Here is a 22,719-nt window from a genome sequence, read left to right as displayed (position 1 = left end):
GCTTTTCAAGGGAGCTTGTCTGCCCTGTTAACCAGGTCTCAACTGCAAGTTAAGCCTCCCTGCATTCGATTGGGTGCGGTTAACCAGCAAGTCAAATAAAATACACTTCGTGGTAACTTGTGTGCTATGCTTAATTGATGCTACCCAGTTTTCCTACTAAACTGATTACCAATATCTTGTAATTATTTATCTATCGGCAACCCGCAGTCATCTTTTAATTTGATTGGTGGAGGGTTATTTAAAACGGTTATTGGTTTTTTGTTAGTTTATTTGTGAACTTGTTTTGGTTGTACAAAAAGAGGAACCCGCAGTCATCTTTTAATTTGATTGGTGAAGGGTTATTTAAAAGGGTTATTGGATTTTTGTTAATTTATTTGTGAACTTGTTTTGGTTGTACAAAAAGAGGAACCCGCAGTCATCCAGTGAATTATTGATGGACAGGTCGTAGTAACTATGATTGACAAATAGACCTTTGCACGTTAATTCAATTCAATTCAATTCAATTCAATTTGCCATATGTAACCAGTACAAGTACAATGGAATGCTTACTCCCCGTAGGGACACGTCAGCTATTTTTACAGCGCTGTGTTCAGAAAGTCAATTCTTTGGCATCCAGTGGCAGTGGGAGCACGATGTCCCTCACCCGCTCCGTCCTCCTCGTCACCGTGGCCTCCTCCTCACTGTTGCCGGCTCGACTCCACGTGTGGTGGCCTGCTTCTCCCGCTCACCCTCTGGCCACCATGCCCGGCCCCCCTCCTCCCAGTCGGACTGCGAGTCGTCGTGGCTGCTGCTGCATCCCGATGCGCTGCGCTGCCTCCACCCGACTCGCCGAACACATCCTCCGGTCGCCGCGGCCTCCACCTCACCATCGCCGGCTCCACGGTCCGACGGTAACGAGACCTCTTTTTGCACGTTACCTTTGGAATTTGGATTTTAAATCACGCTCGCTGATAGGACCAGGGCCAATGCAAGGTTTTTTTGACATCTATTGTCAAATTATCTAAATCATAATCACAAAGGCACTGGAGAGGGTACAAAAAAATGTTACACGGATGATACCAGAAATGCGAGGGTACACCTATCAGGAAAGGATGAACAGGCTGGCTCTCTTTTCTCTTGAAAAGAGAAGGCTGAGGGGTGATCTAATAGAGGTCTTTAAAATTATGAAAGGTTTTGATAGAGTGGATAGAGAGAGAATGTTTCCACTTGTGGGGAAGAGCAAAACTAGAGGCCATCAATATAAGATAGTTACCAAGAAATCAAATAGGGAATTCAGAAGAAACTTCTTTACCGAGAGAGTGGTGAGAATGTGGAACTCGCTTCCACAGGGTGTGGTTGAAGTGAATAGTATAGATGCATTTAAGGGGAGGCTAGATAAGCATATGAGGGAGAAGGGAATAGAGGGTTATGCTGATAGATTTAGATGAGGAAAGACAGGAGGAGGCTCGAGTGGAGCATAAACGCCGGCATGGACTGGTTGGGCTGAATGGCCTGTTTCTGTGCCGTATATCCGATGTAATAATCCTCTCATCTATCTGTTCCTCAACTGTGCAGGAGCAGGGCTTCCTTACGCTGAAGGTGACGAGTGACATGAGGAAACAGAGATAACAAATTTAGGAATGCAAGAACTGTGTCCACCCGTAAATCTTATGGGTAAGGCCTGAAAAATTCAGTAACAGATGCATTGCTAGCGGGCAGGGTAATACTGATCTGGTTGGAAAATACACTGCAGTGTAGGTAGTAGGGACAAGTTTTAGATACATTCAGTCCAGTATACGGTTTTGGAGAGTCCAACATGTAGATCTCGTAATCCACATAGTAGCACAAAGGGGCAGAATGTAACACGGGCATACCGCGCAAGAAACTGCACTTCAAAAACCGGATGCAAAAATTAAAGACCAAGCTTGTGTAAGGAATGTTGTCAAATAAATATTATTCTTTAATTCTCTAACATTCTTCATCCTTTACAATAACATGGAAGAGGAAAGCCCTCGGATCAGGATCCTGCTGTCTTGCTGATGATCTGCAGTCAGTTGTTACGAACACACAAGAATGATGGACAGGAAAAGACCTACAGATCCATCCAGTTGTGAGGAGAGATCAGAACCAAGACTTGCCTGGCTCGGCTATTCACTGTTAAACTTAAGCCCATCCGTGAAGCCTCCCTTCTTGGTTGACTTGTATTGGACTAGTGTTTCATAGTTGCCAGCTGCTTTCAGTAGCTCACGGAAGGTATTATTCTTCGCGTGCAAGCCTTCATAGTGAGTACTGAGAGATTAATCAACCATTGGGCTATTACAGCCAAGGCTGATCCTGTCCCCGTGTGTCTTCGCACACACGTACATTGTCCAGATAGAGTCACTGGCCAGGGATCAGGAGCAAGAACCTTGGCCAATCTTTTATTTCCTTAGGTGCCCCCCCCCCCCCTTCTCCCATCCCACAGAGCGCAAAGGCCAATTATAGTGTCCCCACTGGATCAGCCAACAGTCCTGTCATACTTCTAGACTTTAGTGCAAAAGTATATTTAGAGAAATTAGCCAATGGACTCGAACAGGACACCCACACCCCAGCAAGGTCAAGACAAGATAAAGAGCAGCAAATTGGGGGGGGGGGGGGGGGGGAGCGTGGAGAGAAAGAACACACAAGTGAGCAACAGGCAAAAAGACAACCATATTTTGCTGGCAAAAGTTACTTTGCTTACTTTACAAGTTGGTACTTTCCCCAAGAAACAAATGACTGTGATAAACAAACAGGTCAGTCACGACGAGTTATTCAGCATTTGACTGAATTAGACTTGCTGCCTGGGTAACTGACAGGTGGGACACTATTTGACAGTCTAGTACCAAAAACCATTTGGTTGCAATTAATCAGTTTTCTCCTAAAACTGCAAATGTAATGTTGAGTCACATTGCCAGAGTTGCAGATTCATGGAAATTACTTTTGAAATGAAATGTGCTGCCTAAAAGGGCAGTGGAAGCAGATTCAATAGTAAATTGGATATATACTTGAAAAGGTAAGTTTTGCAGGGCTGTGGGCAAAGAGTAGGGGAGTGGGCACAGGCACGATGAGCCAAAGGGCCTCCTTCTGTGCTGTATGATTCTACAAAATAGCACTGTCGCTCAGTTGAATTAATGTGAAGAGAGAATTAGGGTTTAGTTTCAAGTTAGTGCAGTATCACCTTGTGTGGAGGTTAATATTTAGTGTTTGATTTCAGAATTGCACATTTCCATCGCGTGGGGGGTGGGGGGGGCAGAGTTACAGGACTGCTAGAGATTACAGTGCAAGATTCAGTAGAATCAGAGGAAGGACTATCACAGCAAGTGTTTGTTAAAAGGCAATTAGAATATCCTTATGAAAGAAATTATTGACAGTAAAGCAGCATTAGTGAAAGTCATGACTGGGCCACACCAATGCCCTCTGCAAGAGATTGGAGTAAGGAAAAGCCTCATGTATGCAGCACATCACAGTCTCACACTTGGGCTCTGTCCCAGTGCAGAGTAGAACAAATGTCAATTAATTCATGAGGGAAGGCATGCAGTTGAAGAGCACCTATATTTAATTTTAATCAGCTCCCATTCTCCAGTATGGAGGCACAATCTTTAACTGGCAGCATTTGACTATTAAAACAGACTGCATGTCTGATTTGAAACCTGGCAACACCAGTTACACAACGTAAGAAAAAAGGCAACTGCTAGCTAGACCATTCGTGTCAGGAAGGGACAGAATGTATAATGGTAAAGTAGTAAAGGGGGTAAAAGCAGGAATAAATTGTCAGAAAACATATTTGAAAGTTCTTTATCTCAATGCACGCAGCATTCGTAACAAAATAGGCAAGTTGACGGTACAAATAACTACACATGGGTATGATCTGGTGGCCATTACGGAAACATGGCTGCAAGGTGACCATGACTGGGAACTAAACATCCAGGGGTATTTGACAATTAGGAAGGACAGACAGGAAGGAAAGGGAGGTGGGGTTGCTATGTTAATCAAGGATGGAATCACTGCAATAGTCAGAAATGATATTGGGTCAAAGGATCAGGATAGTGAAACAGTTTGGGTGGAGATAAGGAATAATAAGGGGAAAAAGTCACTAGTGGGCGTAGTCTATAGGCCTCCTAACAGTTGCAACTCTGTTGGTCGGTATATAAATCAGGAAATAGTTGGGGCTTGTAATAAGGGAACAGCTATAATCATGGGGGATTTTAACTTTCACATTGACTGGACTAATCAAATTGGGCATGGCAGCCTGGAGGATGAGTTCATAGAGTGTATTAGGGATGGGTTCCTTGAGCAGTATGTAACTGAACCAACCAGGGGGCAGGCAATCTTAGATCTGGTCCTGTGTAATGAGACAGGATTAATAAAAAATGTCCTAGTAAAGGATCCCCTTGGAATGAGTGACCATAATAATGGTTGAATTCCAAATTCAGTTTGAGGGTGAGAGAGTTGGATCTCAAACCAGCGTACTGAGCTTAAATAAAGGAGACTATGAAGGTATGAGAGGAGAATTGACTAAAGTGGACTGGGAAAACAGATTAAAGTGTAAGACGGTACAAGAGCAGTGGTCTACATTCAAGGAGATATTTCCCATCTTTCAAGATAAATATATTCCACTGAGGAAAAAGGGGAGTAAAAGAAAAGACAGCCATCCGTGGCTTAGTAAAGTAATAAAGGATAGTATCCGACTGAAAACAAGGGCATATAAAGTAGCCAAATCTAGTGGGAGAATAGAAGATTGGGAAGCATTTAAAAGCCAGCAAACAATAACTAAAAGATTAATTAAGGGAAGATGGATTATGAAAGTAAACTAGCAAAAAATATAAAAACAGATAGCAAGAGTTTCTACAGCTATATAAAAAGTAAAAGGGTGGCTAAAGTGAACGTTGGTCCCTTAGAGGATGGGACCGGGAAACTAGTGGTGGGGAACATGGAGATGGCAAAGACGCTGAACAAATATTTTGTATCAGTCTTTACAGAAGAGGACACTAAAAATATCCCGACACTGGACAAACAGGGGGGGGGGGGGGGGGGGGGAGAAAGGAGGAGGAGCTAAACATGATTAAAATCACTAAGGAGATGGTACTCGGTAAAATAATGGGAATTAAGGCGGATAAATCCCCCGGACCTGATGGCCTACATCCTAGGGTCTTGAGAGAAGTGGCGGTAGGGATTGTGGATGCATTGGTGATTATATTCCAAAACTCCCTGGACTCAGGAAAGGTCCCGGCCAATTGGAAAACTGCTAATGTAACAACCTTATTTAAGAAGGGAAGTAGACAAAAAGCCAGAAACTACAGACCAGTTAGCCTAACATCTGTGGTTGGCAAAATGTTGGAGTCCATTATTAAGGAAACAGTAACAGAGCATTTGGATAAACATAATTTAATAGGACAGAGTCAGCATGGTTTCATGAAGGGGAAGTCATGTTTGACAAATTTGCTCGAATTCTTTGAGGACGTAACATGCAGGGTGGATAAAGGGGAACCAGTGGATGTAGTGTATTTGGACTTCCAAAAGGCATTTGACAAGGTTTCACACAAGATTACTGATCAAGATTTTTTTTTTAAATCACAGGATTGGGGGTAATATACTGGCATGGGTGGAAGATTGGCTATCTAACAGAAAACAAAGTTGGGATAAATGGTTCGTTCTCGAGCTGGCAATCAGTAACCACTGGTGTTCCGCAGGGGTCAGTGCTGGGACCCCAACTCTTTACAATCTAGATTAACGATTTGGAGGAAGGGACTGAGTGCAACATATCCAAGTTTGCTGACAATACAAAGATGGGAGGGAAAGCAGTGAGTGAGGAGGACATAAAAAACCTGCAAAAGGGCATAGACAGGCTAAGTGAGTGGGCAGATGCAATATAATGTTGGAAAGCGTGAGGTTATGCACTTTGGCAGAAAAAAAATCAAAGAGCAAGTTATTATCTAAATGGAGAGAAACTGCAAAGTGCTACAGTACAAAGGGATCTGGGGGTCCTGGTGCATGAAACACAAAGTTAGTATGCAGGTGATCAGGAAGGCCAATAGAATCTTGGCTTTTATTGCAAGGGGGAATGGAGTATAAAAACAGGGAAGTCTTGCTTGAGTTATACAGGGTATTGGTGAGGCCACACTTGGAATACTGCGTGCAGTTTTGGTTTCCATATTTAAGATATACTTGCTCTCGAGGTGGTTCAGAGAAGGTTCACTGTTGATTCTGGAGATGAGGGGCTTGACGTATGAGGAAATGTCGAGTAGGTTGGGACGCTACTCATTGGAGTTCAGAAGAATGAGAGGCGATCTTATCGAAACATAAGAGATTGTGAGGGGGTTTGATCAGATGGATGCGGTGAGGATGTTTCCACTGATGGGGGAGACTAGAACTAGGGGGGCATAATCTTAGTATAAGGGGCTGCCCTTTCAAAACTGAGATGAGGAGAAACTTCTACAGAGAGTAGTAAATCTATGGAATTTGCTACCGAGAGCTGTGGAAGCTGCAACATTTAATAAATTTAAAATGGAGATAGTTTCCTAGCAGATAAGGGAATAAGAGGTTACGGGGAGAGGGCAGGGAAGTGGACGCGAGTCTAGATTCAGATCAGCCATGATCCTATTGAATGGCGGAGCAGGCCTGAGGGGCCGTATGGCCTACTCCGGCTTCTTATATATCTACAGCATTTCATGGATTTCTTTAATTTGATTTAATGCCTAGTGCTAAAATTCTCACCCTCACTTCTGCCTGCCCCCAAAAGCAGACCTAGCCATCAGCTCATGGGCACTAGTCACCAATGCTCCACTTCATACAAAGTTAGCAAATACCAGAAGTGCTGAGAGATATCCTGTAAAATTCCCCCACCCCCACTGCATCTTGTGCTCCAGATTGTGAGAATGCCATTTAGTCTGACTGGAGACAGCCCAGTCTCAGAGGGAAGACATCATTCCAGAGTAGCAGCACCAATATAAAAGCCCAATTGTTCAACAGAGGTTCTGTTGAGCAGGTGCACAAGGTGGATAATAAGTGCATTTTAAAAACTTGATCCTGTACACAAAATATCACAAGTTTCTAAAATGGGCATCAATCCAACTATACCTTCCCCATCCCCTTGAAACAACAACACTACTTCAGATCATTTGCTCAAGTGTGTAAAAACCAACAATTGGGAGTGAAATTGTTCCAGCAATTTAAGTACCAACAAGAAATCCAGTTTTATATTCCTATCAACTGATGGGAAAATTGCACCCTCTAGTGTTTTAAAGCTTTACTGTTGCCACTAGGAAGGAAGAGTAAAAATTTACACTAATGTACAGTGCCACAAGATTCAAGAACAACCTTTGTCTAGCTGAAAAGCCATTTTGTACAAAATTCTGGTGTGAACAAATTATGCAAGACACTTAAATTGCTTCGTCTGCTAGTTTAACCATCATGTTAGTTTTGATGCCCCTCCAGCAATGTGCCACCTTCTAAAAAGGTGTAAAGGAACCAAATTCAGAGATTAAGTTCCACATTTTAAAAGTCAAGTTAATTACTGTTGGCAAGTTATGACCGAGCAGTTGTTTCAATGGTTGGCTTGTAACCAAATGGTTGCTTTCAAAGAAGGTTTTGGGGGGGGGGGGGGGGGTGGATTTAAAATTCCTTCCCATGTAATACTGCACAAAAAGTCAGAGAAAAGATTCACTTCACTTAGTTTAATAGAATTCTTCTGGTCTGCATAAATACAACAACATTTTATTACAAGTTTAGATTTATAAACCATTTCTGCAAGTATACTGGATTTTGGAACAAACAGGTTTTTCAATAAACATGACAAGTTAACATTTACATTGGAAGTCCCACCCTGGAGCCAAAGGTTAAAGTAGCCATCACACCAAGTCCCCAATTTGCAGGGACTAGCATTGGCAATTTAGGAGAGACAGTTTGATTTTTTATTTTTTTATTTTTTTTTTATAACTGCTATCTCCTAAAAGAATTGGCTTTGCCAAGATATGTCCAATCACATTTGGAGACAGCACAAGTGTTCCCAAGCTCAAGGGCTCTCAACTGTCAGTGACTTTGGAATAATGATTGAACAAGTTGAGAAAGCACTTGGCAATCAAGGGGGGGGGGGGGGGGGGGGGGGGGGGGGGCGGGGGGTGTGGATTGAAGGGAAAGGGTCCAGAGTGTTGAAACTTGATTTAAAGTACAGGTCCATGTTGTATGAAGAATGTATACAAACAAGTAGTCAGTTTTACCTTGAAACACTGTTGGGGTCCATTATAGATGCAGTCCACACTGAAAGGTGCACCAAGCAGCAATTATAAACTATGATATAGCTAGGGGCTTAATGACAATTACATTTTTTGCACACATTAGAATACAATGTATAATGAGACTTCAGAATTCACCATGTTGAACAGAACTCAAGACATGTGCATTTTTTGCCAGTTCCAGCATAGAACTAGTCCACAGATCAAGGCCAATGCAAGGGCGATCACAGCTGCTGTAAGTAGGATGCCATCAGCTACATTTCCTGTAAACAGAGGTTTAAAGTTTAGTGAGACTGACACTTCATACCAATGGTTACATGAACTATCCTCCCCATTCTACTGCTACAGTTCCAGGTGGCTTATACCAATAACCTTAATCTCACCCCATTAATACACCAGTGCCCAATGAATGTTTTGAAACAGGTTCTCCACTACACCCCAACCCACGATAGCCTCAAAATCCCATTTGATATCAATGCCTCCTTCAGAATTGGAGAATTCCCAATATGGTTAATACATCTTTCCAAGGTTCTGATTAACAGTTCACCACACACTTCTCAATCAGGTTAGGTGCACCAGATTTAGACCAGCAACTCTAGAAAGCACAACTGCTAGTTCCTTGTAACCCATGCTCTTCAATCTGAAGCCAGATATCATGACAAGGAATGGTCATGTTGACTTGCATCAAGTTATTATCCTATAGCAAAGGCATTAAGCCAACACTGGAATACCATAATCTAGCATGATCCATTTGGTCTACCAAACTTACTATAGCCATGAGGCAAATCCAGTTAGGAGCACAGCAGAATACCAAGTGTTACCTTCATTCTGGGCTCTTGCCAAGTGAAGCTCTTTTGGTACCCATTTGCCTATTGTCCAAAGGGATGTAATTTAACCTGGCTAACAAAAGTAAATGAAATACAAGTAACATTTCCCTAGTGCCAAAGATTGGTTTGTACCTTTTGATAAAGTCCCGCATAGGAGACTGGTCAGGAAGGCAAGAGCCCATGGGATCCAGGGTGCCTTGGCACATTGGATCCAAAACTGGCTTAGTGGCAGAAGGTGATGGTGGAAGGTTGTTTGTGACTGAAAGCCTGTGTCCAGTGGGGTACCGCAGGGATCAGTGCTGGGTCCCTTGCTGTTTGTGGTCTACATTAATGATTTAGATGTGAATGTAAAAGGTATGATCAGTAAGTTCGCAGATGACACAAAAATTGGTGGGGTGGTAAATAGCGAGGCGGGAAGCCTCAGGCTACAGGACGATATAGATGGGTTGGTCAGATGGGTGGAAGAGTAGCAAATGGGATTTAACTCTGAAAAGTGTGAGGTGATGCATTTTGGATGGACTAACAAGGCAAGGGAATACACAATGAATGTTAAGACCCTAGGAAAGAGAGGATTAGAGGGACCTTGGTGTGCATGTACATAGATCCCTGAAGGCAGCAGGACAGGTGGATAAGGTGGTTAAAAAGGCATATGGGATACTTGCCTTCATTAGCCAAGGCATAGATCATAAGAGCAGGGAGGTTATGATGGAGCTGTACAAAATGCTGGTAAGGCCACAGCTGGAATACTGTGTGCAGTTCTGGTCACCACAGTATAGGAAGGATGTGATTGCTTTGGAGAGGGTGCAGAGGAGATTTACCAGGATGTTACCTGGGCTGGAGCGCTTCAGCTATGAAGACTGGACAGGCTGGGGTTGTTTTCCTTGGAGCAGAGAAGGCTGAGGGGGGACCTGATTGAGGTATACAAAATTATGAGGGGCATAGATAGGAACTTCTCCCCTTAGTAGAGGGGTCAATAACAAGGGGGCATAGATTCAAGGCAAGGGGCAGGAGGTTTAGAGGGGATTTGAGGAAAAACTTTTTCACCCAGAGGGTGGTTGGAATCTGGAACTCACTGCCTGAAAAGGGTGGTCGAGGCAGGAACCCTCAACATTCAAGAAGCATTTGGATGAGCACTTGAAACACCATAGCATACAAGGCTATGGAGCAAATGCTGGAAAATGGGATTAGATTAGACAGGGCTTGATGGCCAGCGCAAACACGATGGGCTGAAGGGCCTCTTTCTGTGCTGTATAACTGATTTAGAGCAGGAGTTAACTTACTTAATGTTCAATTTATTCCACGTGTTAGTGAACTGGAAGCAGTTTGGGGGGGGGGGGGGGCACTGCAGTGACTACACCCATTGTCACACTAGAAGGCATTTTGCAAGGACTGGCATTTCCACTATAAAAGAAATAGAAGGGAGCGGTAGTGGAGTACTTACAAGGAGCAGGAAACAATGCTGGGGTAGAAATGAGACCACAAGGGCCTGAATGGCAATATCCCAGATTAGCCAATAGTTAGGGCAGATTTTGCAAAATCTGCAAGACTAGACACGATTATTCAATTTGCAACATCAATAAGAGGTCTGCAGGGCCTGTTCATCCAATTTTGCAAATTTACAAGTGAGCCCTTCAAAAAGCAGTTATCTATCTGCCAGTTCAGTCTTCACAATTATTACTCAGGATTATATTGCTGACATGTGTTTAGGAATAGGCATGCAATACACTTCATACCATTTGCCTGGGAAGACTCAGCAACACTATCTTCAAGAGAGAACATTATTGGCTTCTTCAGTGTTACCAGTCCTTGGTGTTGGGCTTCAATTGGAGAGAGAAAGCCTGAATTTCTGGAGATTCCTGGCAAAAGGAGAAAGTGTTAGTGATATTATACATTAGTCAGTCATCTACAACCCACTTGAAGCCTGAAATTTGCAATCATTTAAGCCTTTCCTGGTCACAAACAGTTGGTTTTCTAGTGTGAGCAAACAATGAGACTCATTGGCAGCCTGCTATTGTATTTCAGCTTCACAGGTGTGGAACACTGCTGAAAGATTCCTGCAGACTGCACAGTGCAGGTTCATGCAACTTTCCCAAAATTTGAGCTGCATGAGAGAATCAAGGCAGCAAATATGAGATGGAGAATCAGATTTAATACACAATTATTGGCCTTCCTACAATAGCTGTAGAAAAATCATCATGGCTGAAAGATGGGCAGCATGAAATATTTGAAGTCTCAGGTGCTTCTTACTTTTTCCAGCATCACAAGTTGTGCTACACTTTTCCATTTCAGACAGAAGGCACACAGCTGCACTACAATGAAAGTAGACCTACAAGAGAGAAAAGTTAGTCTTGAGCAAGTCAGTAAGAACATAAGAAATAAGAGCAGGAGTAGATCACACAGCCACTCAAGCCTGCTCTGCTATTCAGTAAGATCATGCCTGATCTTAAGGTTTTAATACAAGTGTGAAAAAGGTCTAACCTCTCCAGTCAAGAGGACTTCAACTTTTCGGCCCCAAAACCGAAAGGTCTTCACTTCAAACCGTTTGTGATGTGTTGGAAACTGCAAGCTGGAAGTGGCATCAACTGCATGCAACTGGGTTAAGTAGTTGTCCTTATAATATGGGCACCTAGGACAAAAAAACCACAAAGGCTTCGTTGTGAAGGTGTTCATCCTGGAGGGTTCAGAATGCTTACTTGCCTTCCAGTTTAGCACCTGTGAAAATCATTCTTACTACTGGAGGGGCAAGTACAAAAGGAGAGGAGAAATAAAAAAGTTCCTTTCACATCAAGTCAGTACTTTTGAAATTTAGTCATAGTTAACATGGGGAAACAGCCAATTTGCACACAGCAAAGGTCTCCCAAAAAAGCAATGAGGCAAGATAAGAGACCAAACCATCTACAAGATGCACTGCAGCAACTTCCCAAGGCTTCTTCGGCAGCACCTCCCAAACCCACGACCTCTTCCACCTAGAAGGACAAGGGCAGCAGGCGCATGGGAACACCACCACCTCCAAGTTTCACACCATCCTGATTTGGAAATATATCGCTGATCCTTCATAGTCACTGGGTCAAAATCCTGGAACTCCCTGCCCAACAGCACTGTGGGAGTACCTTCACCACATGGACTGCAGCGGTTCACCAGCACTGAGGGCAACTAGGGATGGGCAATAAATGCTGGCCTTGCCAGTGATGCCCACATCCCATAAGTGAATAAAGATTCGTGTTGCTGCTCGAGGGATAAATGTTGGCCAAGACAAAGAACTCCCTGCTCTCGGAATGGTGCCAAGAAATCTTCCCACACCCAAGAGGGTAGATGGGTCTCAGTACATCTATCTGAAAGATTAGCGTGCACTTAGTTCTGCACTGATGTCAGCTTAAATCACACGCTTAGGTCTTGGTATCTTGCCTCTGGGCAAGTCCCAAGTCTGACAGTAGGGAATACTATAAACTGGGGGAAGAAAGAAAACCTTGAAGCTAAAAAAAGTGAACTAGATCTTGGTCTTAAATACGCAATAGCTTCAAGTTTTAGTTACATGATTCAGACATTCTAAACAATTATAGCAACCCTCGTAATGAAAGGGGAAATTAAGGCCAAGAAAAACAAAGCAAGTTTCAATGCTATAGTCACATTCGAGCCATGAACCTGGCTACAAAAGCAAATATTGAAATATCGATTGGGAAATAAATTCTGCCTTTGCCACAAGCCTCAGCTGAAGGAGTTTTAATACAAGTATAAGAAAAGGGAAGTGTGGAAGTATACTTGCCCTTTCACAAGAATGCTCCACTGTATGCCATGATGAGGGTCTGGTGTTTGGGTTGCCCAGCAGTCACTCAGCACTAGTGCAATGTTGGCATCCACTCGGTGGAGAAGGCGTACTTCTGCATACACTGGCTCCCTAAGAAATTTTACTATTGGGTAGTCTTCATCAGCATACCAAGTACTGTATGACTCCTCTGTGGAAATAAACTAGATCAGCAAAATGTACAGGCCTAGTATTCTTCCAACTCACATTCAAAGTTTGTATTACCTTTTGCAATCCTCATTTCCATTTGGAGGACACCATCCTGCACGACAAAAGGCAGAGGCGAAGGAGTGTTCACCACCAGCGTCAAAGGGATCTTCCTACTGCCAGTTAAATGGCATGTCACGTGCAACCTATAAGCAATAGCATTAAAGGCTGCTCATGTAGAAAGCATCAGCAAAACTACCAGAAATGAATGAGCCAAAAAATAGTGCCAATCATAGGTGTAATACAGACCTCCCAAGCTTAACATGAAAAGTGATATGAATCAAGCTTTGCATCAGGGTGGAGGTTAGTTTGGGGGGGGGGGGGTGTAAGGAGAACTGGTGCAAGAAAAAAAGCCATTACTAATGGGGCCAGGTTTAATCTCACCCCCTGCCTATTTCACTCTCTCCATTACCACAGAAGAAACAGATTTAAACTAGAGCTCAATTAAGGAAGGGCTGGACAACTTTACCAATGTGACATGAGAATGATGTTAAGTTAGAATGTTGATAAACATGTGGAATACCCAAGGCGGCAGTGGTGGTCAGTCTCAGTGCAACTACACATTTACATACAGACAAGTCCATTGAGGGGAGCAACAGATAAAGCAAGGGAAGAACTCCAGTGACCTTTGGCACCAGCCTGATGGATGAAAGACTGTTTCCATTATTGCATTGCAGTCCCATGTTCTCAAGTAATTGGGACACAAGGTTTTTTTTGGGGGGGGGGGGGGGGGGGAAGAATGGTAGTGCACGTATGGCTTTGGATTCCATATATGGGCAGTTTTTTGGGGCTTGAGGTTGGCCATAGGCTCTTTCTCCTCTTGGATAGTGAGCACATTGATGGGTCTGGTCTTGCCAACCTTTTCAGTTTTAACCTCCCATGATCTAATTAGCTGCCACAAGTGCAATTTTTTTAATTGGAAAGCTTGGCTTTGGTCCATTGCAATAGTTGCCACCATGACCCAGTGCAGGATTCAGAAGCTTACTTGAAAGTACTGTCTCTGGTTATAGAGCCACGAGGTCCTTTGCGGATGTTCCTTTTTGCCATTACATCCACTCCATAAGTGATGTTTACTCCATCAATCTATATTAAAAAATAACACAACTTGAGAGTTTGAGGAGTTTGTGAGCTCCCACTCACTGCAAAAACACCAAACAAAAAACCTTACCGTTAGAGTGGTCCCACATGAACTTAAAGGAAATCTGAAGACTACAATTTCAGCCGTCCTGGCTACAGGGACACATTCGGAACTCTCATTATTCACCAAGGAGACAGAGTCAAGATTGAGTGGGGGGATTGTTGCCACCCTGGGGACTACAATGGTAAATAGCCCATTGCTTGTGCAGTCAATATAAGCTGGGGGAAGAAAAAGGGTCATATGCAATTAGCAAACTTCGTTTGCCACAAAAAAGGTTTACTACAGCACTTATCTGAAGGGACCAGTTGTCTAGCATTGGATTTAAATTAGAACTTGCAAATTATATTAAATTGGAGAAGCAAGAAACATCAAATTTAGACTACTTTACAACAGGCCTCAAAAGCTTTCTGCATGCACGTCAGCCAATTACAAAGCTGCCACAGACCTGTGCCAACAGCACTTGAAAGTTGCCACTTGGTAGTAAAGAACAAGGCTGACATATGTACAAGCACCAACATATTACTGAAGTCAGATATGGGACAAATTGTATGTTAGTAAGGCTCTCCCATTCATAGCCTTTTCCATAACATGAATTTAAATAAAACCAACCAGTTTTTCCATAAAAGCAAGGGGTCTGCACATTGACTGGATCATAGCAGCATCCTTTGGCACCACATGCCAGCTCACCAAGTGTGGCATTTCCACATCTTACACGGTCCTTGGCACCAACATCACAAATTTTGGCTTTGTCTGTAACAGGTAGAGGTTACAATGAATACCAAGTGGTGAACTGCAATTTAAAGAATCAAAGAAGTCAGCACAAGACACCTAGGGTTGCATTCCAATCAGGTGCACATCCAGAAATTACTGCCCATTAAAGATTTGATATTAATCCAAAGTCAACATCTATTCAATTTTGCAAGATCATCATGTTACAGGCTCTAGATCAAGTTTGCAATGTCCTATCTTGTCCATAAACTTGAAAATATAAACATAGGTAATTTACTAGTACTTTAAGCAATAAACTTCAGATGCAAATTAGGATTACCCACACTACATATTTATTGATTAGGTTTTACATTAAAGCAAATCACTTTTGTTCTACCATTTAAAAAAAAAAAAAATTCCACTAACTTGATTGAGTTGTTTGATAAGGTAAGAGGGTGGATGAGGGCAGAGCAGTTGATGTATATGGACTTCAACAAGGTGTTTGATAAAGTACCACATACTAGGCTAGTTAGCAAAATGGAAGCCCATGGGATATAAAATTGGCTAAGGGGTAGAAGACAGTTGTGGTGAATGGCCGTTTCCCCAGACTGGAGGTATACTGTGGTATTCTAAAGTTCAGTACTAGGACCACTGCTGCTTTTGATGGTCTTGTGGGTAAAGGGCACAATTTTGATACTTGCAGATTACACAACTTGGAAGTTTAATAAACAGCGAGGAAGATAGCAAGACTTCAAGACAGACTTGTGGAATGGGCAGACACATGCAAATGAAATTTAATGCAGAGAAGAGACCACACACTAAAAACCATGGGAAATCTTTGAAGGCAGCAGGACAAGTTAACAAAGCAGTTTATAAAGTATATTGGACCCTGGGCTTTATAAAGAGGCATAGAGCACAAAAGCCAGGAAGTTATGCTAAACCTATATAAAACACTAGTTCAGCCCCAGCTAGAGTATTGTCCATTTCTAGGCACCACACTACAGGAAATGTGAAGGCTTGAGGGTACAGAAAAGAGCAACTAGAATCGTTCCAGGGATGAGGGATTACAGTTATAAGGACAGACTGGAGAAGCTGAGGGTTGCTCTCTTTGGAGCAGAGATGGCAACGAAGATTTGGCAGGTGTTTAAAATCATGAAGGGTTTAGATAGTACTGTTTCCAATGGCTGAAGAGTTGATAACAAGAGCGCAGCACAGAAGGTGATTGGCAAGAGAACTAGAGGTGACATGAGGAACAGTTCTCTTAAAAAATGGTTAGGATTTGGAATGCACTGCCCAATAGGAGTGGTAGATATAGATTCAATAGTAGCTTCAAAAAGGGAATGGGCTAGATATGAAGCAGGGGAGTGGGAACTAACTGGATTGCTAAGAGCCAACAGACTCAATGGGCTGAATGGCCTCTTGCGCTGTACTATGAACACTAGACACTACGCAAACTAACATCTTTAAAACTAGTTGGCCTTTCTGGAGAATGATTCTCCACCTGCATTTCTACAAGCAGTCAGACTGGGACCTGCATGGGAGAAATAGCACTCTTACTGCACTAGGAAATTCCAGGGTGCTTTCCAGCCTTACTTTTAAAGCACTTGGGTGCATAAACATGCAAGAATTAGATGCTGGCAAATATTTCTTCCCAGGTGGAGAGATTTAAAGAATTATACTACCTGGAACATTAAATTGCATTTCAAAGCCAACCTTCACCTGTCACCAATACAATTTCCACCACTATTAGTGGTGCAAGAGGAAACATCAAGTGGCTTTCACACTTCAAGCCTTCTGGTCCAGCCCTACTAGCAAACTGGCACCAGCTTAGTTGTTGACATGCATATCATACCTCCATTAAGACTATGATCCACTGGAATGATTACTGGTGTTGCATTAACTGGCTTCAGTCCTGCTGGGATGGTTCCAAGTGTTGCATTAACTGGCTTCAGTCCAGCTGGTGTTGCATTAACTGGCTTCAATCCTGCTGGGATGGTTACTGGTGTTGCATTAACTGGCTTCAATCCTGCTGGGATGGTTCCAAGTGTTGCATTAACTGGCTTCAATCCTGCTGGTGTTGCATTAACTGGCTTCAATCCTGCTGGGATGGTTACTGGTGTTGCATTAACTGGCTTCAATCCTGCTGGGATGGTTCCAAGTGTTGCATTAACTGGCTTCAGTCTGGCTGGGATGGTTCCAAGTGTTGCATTAACTGGCTTCAATCCTGCTGGTGTTGCATTAACTGGCTTCAATCCTGCTGGGAGGGTTACTGGTGTTGCATTAACTGGCTTCAACCCTGCTGGGATGGTGCCTCGTGTTGCATTAACTGGCTTCAATCCTGCTGGGATGGTTCCAAGTGTTGCATTAACTGGCTTCAATCCTGCTGGTGTTGCATTAACTGGCTTCAATCCTGCTGGGATGGTTACTGGTGTTGCATTAACTGGCTTCAACCCTGCTGGGATGGTGCCTCGTGTTGCATTAACTGGCTTCAATCCTGCTGGGATGGTTCCAAGTGTTGCATTAACTGGCTTCAATCCTGCTGGGATGGTTCCAAGTGTTGCATTAACTGGCTTCAATCCTGCTGGTGTTGCATTAACTGGCTTCAATCCTGCTGGGATGGTTACTGGTGTTGCATTAACTGGCTTCAACCCTGCTGGGATGGTGCCTCGTGTTGCATTAACTGGCTTCAATCCTGCTGGGATGGTTCCAAGTGTTGCATTAACTGGCTTCAATCCTGCTGGTGTTGCATTAACTGGCTTCAACCCTGCTGGGATGGTTACTGGTGTTGCATTAACTGGCTTCAATCCTGCTGGGATGGTGCCTCGTGTTGCATTAACTGGCTTCAATCCTGCTGGGATGGTTCCAAGTGTTGCATTAACTGGCTTCAATCCTGCTGGTGTTGCATTAACTGGCTTCAATCCTGCTGGGAGGGTTACTGGTGTTGCATTAACTGGCTTCAATCCTGCTGGGATGGTTCCAAGTGTTGCATTAACTGGCTTCAATCCTGCTGGTGTTGCATTAACTGGCTTCAATCCTGCTGGGAGGGTTACTGGTGTTGCATTAACTGGCTTCAATCCTGCTGGGATGGTTCCAAGTGTTGCATTAACTGGCTTCAATCCTGCTGGTGTTGCATTAACTGGCTTCAATCCTGCTGGGATGGTTACTGGTGTTGCATTAACTGGCTTCAACCCTGCTGGGATGGTGCCTCGTGTTGCATTAACTGGCTTCAATCCTGCTGGGATGGTTCCAAGTGTTGCATTAACTGGCTTCAATCCTGCTGGTGTTGCATTAACTGGCTTCAATCCTGCTGGGATGGTTACTGGTGTTGCATTAACTGGCTTCAACCCTGCTGGGATGGTGCCTCGTGTTGCATTAACTGGCTTCAATCCTGCTGGGATGGTTCCAAGTGTTGCATTAACTGGCTTCAATCCTGCTGGTGTTGCATTAACTGGCTTCAATCCTGCTGGGATGGTTACTGGTGTTGCATTAACTGGCTTCAACCCTGCTGGGATGGTGCCTCGTGTTGCATTAACTGGCTTCAATCCTGCTGGGATGGTTCCAAGTGTTGCATTAACTGGCTTCAATCCTGCTGGTGTTGCATTAACTGGCTTAAATCCTGCTGGGATGGTTACTGGTGTTGCATTAACTGGCTTCAATCCTGCTGGGATAGTGCCTGGTGTTGCATTAACTGGCTTCAATCCTGCTGGTGTTGCATTAACTGGCTTCAATCCTGCTGGGAGGGTTACTGGTGTTGCATTAACTGGCTTCAATCCTGCTGGGATGGTTCCAAGTGTTGCATTAACTGGCTTCAATCCTGCTGGTGTTGCATTAACTGGCTTCAATCCTGCTGGGAGGGTTACTGGTGTTGCATTAACTGGCTTCAATCCTGCTGGGATGGTTCCAAGTGTTGCATTAACTGGCTTCAATCCTGCTGGTGTTGCATTAACTGGCTTCAATCCTGCTGGGATGGTTACTGGTGTTGCATCAACTGGCTTCAATCCTGCTGGGATGGTGCCTCGTGTTGCATTAACTGGCTTCAATCCTGCTGGGATGGTTCCAAGTGTTGCATTAACTGGCTTCAGTCTGGCTGGGATGGTTACTGGTGTTGCATTAACTGGCTTCAATCCTGCTGGGATGGTGCCTGGTGTTGCATTAACTGGCTTCAGTCTGGCTGGGATGGTTACTGGTGTTGCATTAACTGGCTTCAATCTGGCTGGGATGGTGCCTGGTGTTGCATTAACTGGCTTCTGATCCAAGTGAATGTATCCTATTGTGTGGCTCAACATTGTTGAAGAGTCATCTGTTGAAATTAAACAGACTGTTACAAAAAGGAGCAAGAGTAGATTTAGAAAACAGCAATATAGCAGAAACATGGGTGGGGAAAAAGACATGTGGGTGCAAGGCTTTCAAATGCACATGGAATTTAACAGTGCAGTTGCAAAGGTCAGAGTTCGAGGAGGGCATTTCTGAACTAGAGATTTATTGGCAGAGGAAAGGAGTACCAGCACTTACATGCAACAAGGACTTTCCAAAGCACCCTACAATTAGTGGGTTTATTTTGTAGTCACTTGTGCACATCTTGACAGCCAAGTTATGCACAGTAAGGTCAAACAGTAACTGAATAACTAAATATTTATGGTCTTACTGGATTGCAGAATGCTGGCCAGAAGATCTGGAGAACTGAAATGCCTTTTAAGTAGGGCCACAGGGTCTCGTACAGTCAAGACTGCTTCATTTAATATCACATTGGACTATCAGCACCTCCAACAGTGCAGATTGCATACTGGAGTCCATATTGGGGAAATGACAAATCAGATCCATTAAAAAACCATGCATTACCAACTGGGTAAGCAGCAACTGATCCAGGACACTGAAATTTCAAATCAATAGGATTTGACCACTGCAGGGCAGCAGATTGGTCAACTTACTGTCCTGGAGGAAAGTGGCTTTTGTTGCAAATTAAATAAAAGCCCAAGTGTTTAAGACATACCAGTCACTTGAGCCGATGGCAGTGTACAGTTTACAGGAATGCGCTCTATAACAATGATCCTTTTAGATGCATCAATTCCATCAATTCTCAATTCCATGCTTACTGTTGTATTCTAGAGGGGAGGAACAGCAATAGCATCCAATAAATTGATAGCAAGCAAGCTTAATACAGTAGAACATTCCACCAAGATACAGCAGCAAAAAAAATTACACCAATCCAGCAGAGGAATATTTCTACCCATCGCCAACCCATGCAAGGACAGTTAAGTGACAATTAGCAATATTATTTGACAGAAACAAAGTCTACACTTACCATTAAATGAACATAGCATCCATTGTATGGAGTACTGAAAAGCAGTGACCCATCCAACTGTGGAAGAGTTGTAAATTTACAGCTGCTGGGCAATGAACGCAAATCTCTTGGTATACCATAGTTATCTGTTCAACAAAAAGCAGTTTATTGTATGGTCACTTACAGCCACTGCAACAGTTAAAAAAAGGGGGGGGGAAACCCAAGTGTTATCAAAACACTCAATTTAGATATTAACAGCACATAATTAACCACCCAGTAGAAATAGCTACAAGAGCAAGACACGTCAGCCCATCTCCCAACTCTGATCTTGTGGCAAGTAGTTTCTACACCAAGCACACATGGCCTATGAACCAATTATACATGGAAGAAGTGAGGTGGCTGGGATAGTGTACCCCACCATTATCCACCCATCCTTGTACCATTGATCTATAGTTAATAGTACAGGCTGCCCACCAACTTCAAAAATAGACTATTTTAGGCTAAAGCTAAAAAGTTATCCATTGCAGAACACATTTGTACAGAAGCCAAAGTAATACCACCCTTAACTTCCACATATCTTTAAAGTGGTCATCAAAACAACAATTCTCAAATCAACTAGTGTATGCCTTTAATTGATCCATAAAGATGGCAGAGTTGACCCAGTGTCATCAACAGAGAAACAAATTTGCTCAGGCCCTAAAGGATGCACATTCAATTAAAGAACTGAAACAAAGTTAGATTCAAACAGAATCAAAAAAAAAGGAAACTTGTAAAGCTAGTAAGTGTGTGTCTCAGACTCTATTCCCATGACTTTGGTCATGTGATGTGCTTCAGGCCTTCCATGTTCCCTCTTCAGGAGGGACCCAAGCAAGGACAAGACTGTGGGCAAGGCAGGCAGGCAGGCAGGCAGCCCGAGCAACCCTCCCAGTTGATGACCTACAACACCAGCATAGCTGAGGGAATTAGAGACATGGTGTAATGTCACACTTGCATATTCCAACCTTGCACAAGTTGGCCACATTTGTCTGTACGCCACCACTTCAAAAGCAATCCAGTCACAAGTGCTTTGGCACATTCAGGCAACACAATAAAGGCACTATATAAAAAGTGTTGATCCTTTAAATAAGCTCTAGGTATAGAATGTTTGATTTTTTAATATAAAAAAAGGGGCAAGGAGATGCTCACATCCACATTGATCAGATAAAGGCAACACCTGCATTACTCAACTGGTATCAGTGGTAGAGCTAATGACATGCCCAATGGCTTATATTCTTCAATACCCATCAGACAGACACAGATCTGTCCTTCAGGAGAATCCAATTTGGTCAGGTATACAAGAACTAAATGGATATTGAATCTCCTAGCCAGAGAACCTTTATATAAACCTGCAATTTTATTGCTTCAGACAGAAATTCTATATTTATAGAAAAACCATTCCACCACCCCCCCCAAATAAAGATAACATTTCAAATTGCCATACTTAGCCTAGCTAAGACTTGAGAATAGAAATCACAATAGGACATCAGGTTAGCAAGTTCCATTTTATATAGTGCCTCTGGGAGAATTCTCCCAATGCCCTGGCCAATATTTATCCCTCAACCGTCACAAAAAAAAACTAGTCTTTTACCTCATCATTTGAGAGACTTCATTGTGCTTAAATTGGCTGCCACATTCCCTTACATTAAGTGACCACTCAAAATTACGTTGTGAAAGGCACTACATAAAAAAGATATTTTTCTTTCTATAGGCCAACGTTTGAAGTCACTTCATAGACAAAAACCCCATCAGAGGAAGGTGATCAAAAGTATGCTCAACAAAGTAGATTGAGGCTTTCGAACATTGGGCAAGTACACCAAATTTATGGCAAGAATGAGGGGCCAAAACAGTTGACGGTCAAGCCAGCAGAGGAACTGGAGAGAGATAGAAAGCTTTGCTTCAGCGAGGAATATCACTGACTGATAGCTTGACTATAGCAAGCAGCATGGGCAGCTATTTGGAAGATATTCTAGAGTAGGGATCACACCAATAGAATTGGACCACCATCTGTGATGAGGTTTTACAAGAGATTCCGTGTTAAGTTACCATCCTGGAAAGGAGTGACTTTTCCCCCTCACTGAGATAAAACCTCTCCCGATGTAGATACAACATCCTTGTTCAAAGGGGACGGAAACAGGTATAGTTGGAGGGAAATACAACTGAAGTTTGGTTTGGTTTGGTTACAAGTAACTTAGACTACTTGGAGCAAGAGGAATAGAGATTGTGCCAAACCGCCCTTATTATTTGAACCTTTCACGGCTCATGACTTACCCACGATTGAAAGCCGAATGAACATCCCCTGAAACGAATCATTGCGAATTCGCACCACGACCCCCAGCGGCGAGCAAGTAATCTCCTCGGGATAGTCAACGTATTGCACCGATACAGGGCTTCGAAATCGGGGGGGATGAGCCCAGAGCCCGCACCCTTAAGCAGCTACCCCAGAGAAACAAAAATATCATCAATAGCCCCATCTCGAACTGCTAGTG

At 43.2% G+C, this 22,719-nt stretch overlaps 1 protein-coding gene across 1 annotated transcript; it reads right to left on the bottom strand.

The window, feature by feature from the left end:
- Positions 1-8,118: 8,118 nt before the first annotated feature.
- Positions 8,119-22,719, bottom strand: LOC147102433 (uncharacterized). The gene is given in 14 exon segments (XM_085964870.1): positions 8,119-8,494; positions 10,792-10,914; positions 11,306-11,384; positions 11,537-11,684; positions 12,822-13,011; positions 13,086-13,213; positions 14,053-14,150; positions 14,236-14,423; positions 14,815-14,955; positions 16,766-19,213; positions 19,904-20,015; positions 20,216-20,340; positions 22,502-22,638; positions 22,640-22,719. Coding segments are annotated over 14 exon segments (4,092 nt in total). The 5' UTR covers positions 22,705-22,719; the 3' UTR covers positions 8,119-8,384.

The sequence above is a fragment of the Somniosus microcephalus genome, chromosome 22 (assembly GCF_052327205.1).
Source record: "Somniosus microcephalus isolate GS21.2 chromosome 22, FLI_Smic_1.0, whole genome shotgun sequence".
NCBI classification, from domain to species: domain Eukaryota; kingdom Metazoa; phylum Chordata; class Chondrichthyes; order Squaliformes; family Somniosidae; genus Somniosus; species Somniosus microcephalus.
The sequence above is the reverse complement of the archived record's forward strand: the minus strand, read 5'-3'. Positions and strand labels throughout refer to the sequence as shown.